Source organism: Oncorhynchus keta, unplaced genomic scaffold (assembly GCF_023373465.1).
Source record: "Oncorhynchus keta strain PuntledgeMale-10-30-2019 unplaced genomic scaffold, Oket_V2 Un_scaffold_30379_pilon_pilon, whole genome shotgun sequence".
Classification (NCBI taxonomy): Eukaryota; Metazoa; Chordata; class Actinopteri; order Salmoniformes; family Salmonidae; genus Oncorhynchus; species Oncorhynchus keta.
In genome coordinates, this window is record NW_026290910.1 from 496,052 (window position 1) to 504,686 (window position 8,635).

The following is an 8,635-nucleotide window of genomic DNA, read 5'->3' on the forward strand; positions in this document are numbered from 1 at the left end:
GTCTTATTTCTTGTTTGTTTCACAATAAATAATATTTTGCATCTTCAAAGTGGTAGGGATGTTGTGTAAATCAAATGATACTAAAAATCTATTTTAATTCCAGGTTGTTAGGCAACAAAATAGGAAAAATGAAAGGGGGTGAATACTTTCGCAAGCCACTGTACATGGCAATACCTCCTCCGTTTACGTGAATTACAAAAGTATTCAGACCCCTTCACTTTTTCAAAATGTTACGTTACAGCCTTTCTCTAAAAGTGATTAAACGTTGTTTTATCAAATCTACATATGATACCCCATAATAACAAAGAAAAAAAAGTTTATTTAAATTTAGCAACCATTGAGTCTTTTTATTTAAATATCTTAAATAAAACATTTAAATATCACATTTACATAAGTATTCGGACCCTTTACTGTGAGATGTTACCCCACTCTTCCACCAAATTCACCACATATATATATATATATATATATATATATATATATATATATATATATATATATATATATATATATATATAGTATTTACAAATTCACCACATTTCTGATTTTAAATGGGAATCAAAAATGTTTCATGAATGTTCACCATGTGCTGATGTGCTCAGCACTGTCAACCGACCCCATTATGACATCACCGTCTGTACGCTGTTAGTGTCTTAACGACCGTTCCACAGGTGCATTATGGTTCATTGAACAAGCATGGGAAACACTTTACAATGTTTAAACCCTTTACAATGAAGATCTGTGAAGTTATTTGGATTTATCTTTGAAAGACGGGGTCCTGAAAAATGGACTTTTCTTTTTTTGCTGAGTTTATATGTTAATATGGGCTATTTTTAATCATTTTCTGGTTTGTTTTTAGTGCTATTCTGAAAGGCTGATTTTGAGTTAGACATGTCAGTGACATTTACATTTGGATCAATGGTGGTGAGTGGGCTGCCCACAGTTGGCTTCTTCAATGCAAACAGTGGAATTAAATGTGCATATGATTATTGCAGACAATACCCTCGGAGGTAACACTTAAAGGAACATAAATTAGATTACATTTACTGCACTTCCGTTTCTCTGGAATATAATATGATTTCCATGTCCTCTGTTGCTTAGTATGACAGGGAGGACTGGAGCACTATCAAACCTAGACCATCAGTCTCTTAAGCAGTTTGCTATGTTGGAGATAATCCTGGAACCCCTGCGGTCAGGGTGAATGACTTTTAAAGAGTGTTGGTTGCTCCCGCAGCAAGATACATTTGTCAAAAAAGGAGACATTCCTGTCTTTACAGAGTTTCTTCGGGAACTAATTTAGGGCAGCGAGGCAGCTGTAACGTTTCGAACCCCTTCTATAGCACGTCAGGGGTCCAGAGATGACTGCTCTCTTTCCTGTGCAAAGAAGGGTGTTCAAGGGAATGTTGTAGCTCTTCTTCAGTTCCTCAGATTGTCAAAAGCGAATGTCGTTAAATCCAACGTGAGTGACAATAGTGCTAATATTAGATTAGTTGGATAGAACTGTGGGCAGGAGGGAGTCCTTCACATTTCCAGTGTCTCCCACTGGCTGCGGAGTTAAGCTTGCCATCTGTCCAGTGGTTTGGAGCAGGTCAGTACTGCCAGACTCATCGAACCCCTTGGCTGTATTAGGCATTCAGAACTGACATTCTGTGTGCCTGGGTTGCATCCAAGTACTTAGAAAGCACATCTTGTTTTTCCACAGTTGAGGTAGCAGCCGGAGAATCTCTTCACTAAGCTGTTTGATGATGATACATTTGGAACAGACAAAGAATTCATCTTCATTTGAGTTCCACCTTTTCCTCTTGCGTTGATATGATATCAGACCGAGTGTAGACCTCTCTGATGACGGCTGTTGCGTGATGACCTATGCCCTCACATAGCATTGGGTTGAACTTTGACACCTTCAATAATCATGACAGTGTTGGCTCTTGGGGGGGTGTGACTCAATATTAGGAAGGTGTTCCTAATGTTTGGTACACTCAGTGTATATACTCAAATATGTTATATATACTGTGCGTGTGTACTAAAGTTTCTAACTAATCATTTACTAACCTTTGATCCCCTATGGTTTTGCAGTGTTACTGCTTTTGAAGAGATGATCGAGCCGTACCGGCTGAAGGAGGACGACATGGAGCAGGATACGGCGGAGGCACAGAAGGCCAGCGAGCCCTGGAGGATAACCGACAACGAGCTGGAGCTCTACAGGGCCAAGGTAAATCTAACCACTCTAGCCATCACCATATTACTTACTCCTATCCAGTTATTTCAGATCTGTGAACATGGAAGTGGTAGGGGCTAGCTGTAGGATGCTAGGAGCCAAATAGAATCAAGCCTATAAAACATTTTAAATTGGGGTCCTCCAGAGTCAGGTATTGTGCCCAATGTCTTTGAGATATATGGGGATGAAAGTGCTCCCATATCTGTCTATCCTACAGCAAAGTGTGGCTGCTGCTTTAGATGGTAATCTCGTAACGTGTATCCATTTTAACCTGTGTTTTTGTTTTGGTTCTTCTCAGACTAATCGTCAGATCAGACTGAACGAACTGCTGAAGGAGCACTCAAGCACAGCTAACCTCATTGTCATGCAAGTAGATTTAAGAGCATTTCTTTTTTTGTGTGGTGTGTGTGGCACAGAAGTATTGAGGCCTCATGTTTGGGGCCGGCAGGTAGCCTAGCGGGTTAAGAGCTTTGGGCTGGTAAACGAAAGTTCACTGGTTTGAATCCCGAGCCGAATAGGTGAAAAATCTGTCAATGTGCCCTTGAGCAAGGCACTTAACCCACATTGCTCCTGTAAGTTGCTCTGGATAAGAGCATCTGCTAAATGACTAAAATGTAAATTGTAATAACAGCCACTAAGTGAATCAGCTGGGTGCCCAGTAAACTGAGACACCAGCCATCCTCACACTCCCTCGCTCTCCTCTGTCACCCTCCTCGTCTCCTTTAGGTCTTCTCTCCATTTCCCTGACACTTCTTTTATCTTTTCTCTCTGTTGCTCTACCTTCTCTTTCTCAATCCACTCTTCATCTTCTTTTGTCTCTGCTACATTTACCTCTTCCAATTCTCCCCCTCTACATTTTCCTCCCATCGTCCTGCTTCTCATTTATTCTCCCTCTGCTTCCTTACTCATCCTTCCCTCTCTATGCATGGGCGCACACACACAATACTCTACTCGCACTCATTCAGTAGCGCTGTGGGTTAATTACCCTAGTGTTGTCTCTTTCCACCACTGGCTTGGCTCTGCTTCGGTCCCTGCTGTCCTATCCTATTCACAACACCACAGCACTACTGCTCTCCTCACCTCCACCACTGATACTGAATGGGGCCAGTGGCCAGAGAGCAATAGAAAAACCCATTGTCCTCAGTGTCACTGGTCCTCCATTTTGTGTCTCATTAATGGATGTGTAGAATAGGGTGTTTCAATGCTCTGTTAGTCATACGGCACTTTATTGAAGTATATGTGTGGTATTGAGTTTATTGTGCTGTTGATATACCGGGCACGAGGGTGAGATTTGAAAGGATCCAAATGGATAGGGCTATTTCTGTCACTCATCACATCACACTCTCTCTCGATCTACAGGAGCATGCCCTTGGCCAGAAAGGGAGCAGTGTCCAGTGCTCTCTACATGTCCTGGCTGGAGACTCTGTCCAAGGATCTGCCTCCCCTCCTCCTGGTGCGCGGAAACCACCAGAGCGTCCTCACCTTCTACTCATAAACACACACATGCTGCCTTTGGGACCTCCCATCCCTACCCCAGCCCTAACTAAGACACGCACACATATTCTTCAATGAAGGTAGAAATAGTAGCTATTGATGATAATATTAATAATGATAAAGTATATGGTGTTGCTGTGGACATCCAGCCTCTTACACTACATGATCAAAAGTATGTGGACACTCGTCAAACATCTCATTCCAAATTCAAGAAACATTAAAATACAGTTGCTGCTATAACAGCCTCCACTCTTCTGGGAAGACTTTATACTAGATGTTGGAACATTGCTGCTATAACAGCCTCCACTCTTCTGGGAAGGCTTTCCACTAGCTGTTGGAACATTGCTGCTATAACAGCCTCCACTCTTCTGGGAAGACTTTACACTAGCTGTTGGAACATTGCTGCTATAACAGCCTCCACTCTTCTGGGAAGGCTTTCCACTAGCTGTTGGAACATTGCTGCTATAACAGCCTCCACTCTTCTGGGAAGACTTTACACTAGCTGTTGGAACATTGCTGCTATAACAGCCTCCACTCTTCTGGGAAGACTTTACACTAGATGCTGGAACATTCCTGCGGGGACTTGCTTCCATTCAGCCTCGAGCATTAGTGAGGTCGAGCACTGATTTTGGGCGATTAGGCCTGGCGTGCAGTCGGCATTCCAATTCATCCCAAATGTGTTCGATGAGGTTGAGGTCAGAGCTCTTTGCAAGCCAGTCAAGTTCTTCCACTCCGATCTCAACAAACCATTTCTGTATGGACCTCGCTTTGTGTACAGGGGTATTGTCATGCTGAAACAGGAAAGGGCCTTCCCCAAACTGTTACCACAAAGTTGGAAGCACAGAATGTAATTTTATGCTATAGCAATAAGATGTCCCTTCACTGGAACTAAGGGGCCTAGCCCAAACCATGAAACAGCCCCAGAGCATTATTCCTCCTCCACCAAACTAACAGTTGGCAGGTAGCATTCTCCTGGTATCAGCCAAACCCAGATTTGTCCGTCGGACTGCTAGATAGTGATTCATCACTCCAGTTTCCACTGCTTTAGAGTCTGCTCGGCCAAGGAAACCAATTTCATAAAGCTCCAGACGAACAGTTATTTTGCTGATGTTGCTTCCAGAGGCGGTTTGGTACCCGATACTGAGTGTTGCAACTGAGGACATACGATTTTTACGCACTTCATCACTGTGGCCTACCACTTCGCGGCTGAGCCGTTGTTGCTCCTAGACGTTTCCACTTCACAATAACAGCACTTACAGTTGACCAGGGCAGCTCTAGCAGGGCAGACATTTTACGAACTGAATTGTTGGAAAGATGGCATCCTATGACGGTCCCATGTTGAAAGTCACTGAGCTCTTCAGTAAAGCCATTCGATTGCCAATGTTTGTCTATGGAGACTGCTTGGCTGTGCTCAATTTTATACACCTGTCAGCAATGGGTGTGGCTGAAATAGCCAATTCCACTAATTTTAAGGGGGCGTCCACATACTTTTGAATATAATGTATGTGAAAGGGCAGTCAGTCAGTGAAGTCCCCACTACTCTTATGAAACTGGAGACTGAAGAACACGTGGGACCCCTGGCTAACACATTCAACCTAACGTGAAAAGAAGTGCACAATTTAATTTACAAAGTTGATTTCCACTCTGGCTTGAAAGGGCCTGTTCATGCTTCGCACTATTTTGTTATTACTATTAATATTGTTATTATTATTCCGATTCTTCTTGATATCATGTTAAGTTATAGATCATTTTATTTTTTTTTCAATGCAGCAATAATCGCCCTCTTATATTTCCTTTTCTTGTGTTGGGAGAGAGGCATGTCAAATGCTTTGCAACACTTTTTATTGCCTTATGTATGTGCCTTCCAGTTGAAATCAATAATTAAACTATTAATCGCTCTACCCAGATTGAACGGTATGAAACATTTATAATAGCTCTATTTTTATTAGGTTTTAAATGTAATCTTTGTTTTTAGTGAGGATTTTTATGGTAGTGGATTGATTGTAGGAGGTTAGCAGAGTCTCCACTTGATGGCATCAAAAGCTTTCTCTGGTGTTTATTTTCCCTAAATTGTTTCCTGTTTTTTTTAATGGCCTCTGACTTTATTGTCTATCAGTTTGTTTGTCTTCCTTTAAGCTGTGTAAATGAAACAGTTTATAGTGCAGTACCCTCTACTTAATACTAGAGGCAATCTGCTTCAATTCTGAAAGTTGATTGGATGATGTCGAAGAATTGTCTCTTAACAGAAAGCATCCACGGATCTAGAATTTGAAGTTCTAGGGTTCTTATTTCCACACTGTGTCAGAAATGACTGCAGTTGGCTAGAATTGGGCTTAGCTTCTGATTAGCTTTGCCATGCTAAAGAGCCAGTTGTCTATAATAATAATAATAATAATAATAATAATAATAACAACAGCTGCTAACACAAACAAGTGTTTCAACCAAAAACAAGTCTCCTTTGGACTCAAGTAGGTCCCCACATTAAAGTCTGTCACCATATTGGAATCTATCGGCTGAATCCTAACTTCAGATGCTCCAATTTTACTCAAACTTTTTGCGGAATTCGTGTATCGATGTCCATAGGAGACTTGAAAGTGAGTTACTTCTCAAATTAGGACACGGCCCCTCGGGTTCCCCACATTGGAGTGACTCTATGAAGGAACTGGTCTAGCCCTTACAACCGCGAATTAGACTTTGCCTTAATGCTAGAAGTAATGATTGTTGTCATTGTCTTTCTCTTATAAGCCGTACTGGCTGTATGATTGAACTAGTGGGTCAATGCAGATGTAGCTATAGAGGAGTATTGCAAAAAGAAGAATGTACTGTCACTCTACTTTATCCAGTTTTAAAAACAATTCTGTATATGTATGTACCATTTTATTATTGTTTCCATTTCAAGAAAGCCCCCCTTAGTCTGTTACATGGAACAGTCTGGAATTTGTGCTTGCTTTAGGTTCAAACATTGATAGAAAAGTGCCGTTTCGTGTCAGTCTTTTCTCCAGTAGTGGTGGCATTAGCTCATTCTGCCTCAGACAATGGTACCTGGACATACTCTGGTGTAGACTGTTTTTACGTATTCCACTAAACAGTGGACCGGAGTCCTTCATGCCCACATGTCTGACTGTTTGTCTGCTTGCCCTGATGTACATTGGACTAGTAGCCTCAATTCTCCTCTGTTCGTTTCTGTTCAATGCAGAAACGACTCCCACTCTGTCTGGTCTGTGTAGATGAGTAGGCACTTTGCTGAGTATCTTTCCGTGGCTGTTCTTTTTGGGTGTTCTCAAAAGAAGGGAAATTGTTGATACATACCTCTAAGCAGGTGAGCTACTGTAATAAGGTATTGGGATAAAATTCATGGTTTATTTGAAGGGTCCCTCAGTTCATTTTTGGCCCATTTAGGCTGGCCCATATACTTACTGTCAGCACACTTTGCCATTGTTCCGGGAGAATTAAAGTTGTGGTGCGTACCATGTGGGGCCTTTCTCGCAGGGGTGAAATGTCCCGAAGCAAAGGGGCATGTTAACTGTTTCTTTAACTTGTGAATGAGGGTTTTATAATAACTGCCGAAAGCTACTGGATCAAAACAGGGTTATTTGCATTTATAACGTACAGTATTGCCCACGCCTTACCCAACACGCTGTCTATAGGTCATAGCATTTAAGGCCAACCACGTCATTGCCCCTCTCTTCCATAGTTCTTATCCTTTATGCAATTTAAAAAAAATAAAAAATGAATGACTTTTTAGGCAGGAGGTTTGGGTCAGTTGAATGTAAATCTGATAAACACTAAACGGAGAGTTACTTTTATTTTTTACATCTACAGTGCCGAGTTCAATGTTTTTGCTAAAAGCTACATCCTTTTAGATTTCAGTCCCACATGGAAATCCAAGTGCAGTGTGCTTTGTATTTCAGGCTCAATCAACTATTCCCAGCCACACGACTGCATCTCACCGTTCCGCGTCCTTTATCTAGAGAATGACTACGCCATGTGATTGTGAACTAATATATACACATATAGTGTAAATATACTCGTGTATAAAATTATATTTCTTTGAAATATGTACAAAGCATGTAACACCTTTTTTTTTAAATGGGTGGAGGATTGTAAAGCTTTTTAGAACCCAGATGGTACAATCTCACTTACCAAATCTGTTCTGTGTATCGGTGAGTAAACCACTCAACCCTCAGTTACTATACAAAGCAACAATGTTACAAACAAAACACGGGTTACTCTACATTTATATTTAAATATATAAATAACACAATGTGTGGGGATTTTTGTCGAGTGTGTTATTTTTTTCCATCTATGTATAGGTGTGAGGAGAGGAATACTATAACGTTCTCAAAACGTCGTTATTTAGCCGAAACCTGACACTACTGTGCTCTGTCCAAGAGACCAAAACATGTTGCCTGTAACTTGTGGCCGAGCCATGTTGAGACGTCGTCCTCCTCTGTATTTGTATTGATATGCTGTACTGTTAACTCACAGATATGCTTTTTTCAAACATTTTAACATACTTTGTACATGTTTATTGCATTAAATCAAATGAAATCAATCATCATTGATGCACTTGGGTATTTTTTTACTTTTGTTTAGGTTCTTTCTTTATCCACCTATAACTAGCAACGTAACGTAAGCAACACTGCTAGCTAGCCAGCTAGCCCCGATTAGCAGCACTGTAGAAACTGTAGAAACTATTACACTCAACGGAACGACTTGATTAGTGTAGTGTCAACAACGCAGCCACTGCCAGCTAGCCTACTTTAGCAGTACTGTATCATTTTAATCATTTTAGTCAATAAGACTCTTGCTACGTAAGCTAACTTTCTGAACATTCGAGACGTGTAGTCCACTTGTCATTCCAATCTCCTTGCATTAGCGTAGCCTTTCTGTAGCCTGTCAACTATGTGTCTGTCTATCCCT

At 41.1% G+C, this 8,635-nt stretch overlaps 1 protein-coding gene across 3 annotated transcripts in view; it reads left to right on the forward strand.

Annotated features, from left to right (window-relative positions):
* Positions 1-8,281, forward strand: part of LOC118385562 (solute carrier family 12 member 2-like) — a 122,351-nt gene extending 114,070 nt beyond the window's left edge. For all 3 annotated transcript variants that reach the window (XM_052515783.1, XM_052515782.1, XM_035772794.2), the window contains 3 exons: positions 2,077-2,212; positions 2,517-2,584; positions 3,578-8,281. In XM_052515783.1, coding sequence (XP_052371743.1) covers positions 2,077-2,212; positions 2,517-2,584; positions 3,578-3,713 — 340 coding nt within the window. In that variant the 3' untranslated portion in view covers positions 3,714-8,281. The remainder of the gene's footprint in view (positions 1-2,076; positions 2,213-2,516; positions 2,585-3,577) is intronic.
* Positions 8,282-8,635: the final 354 nt, after the last annotated feature.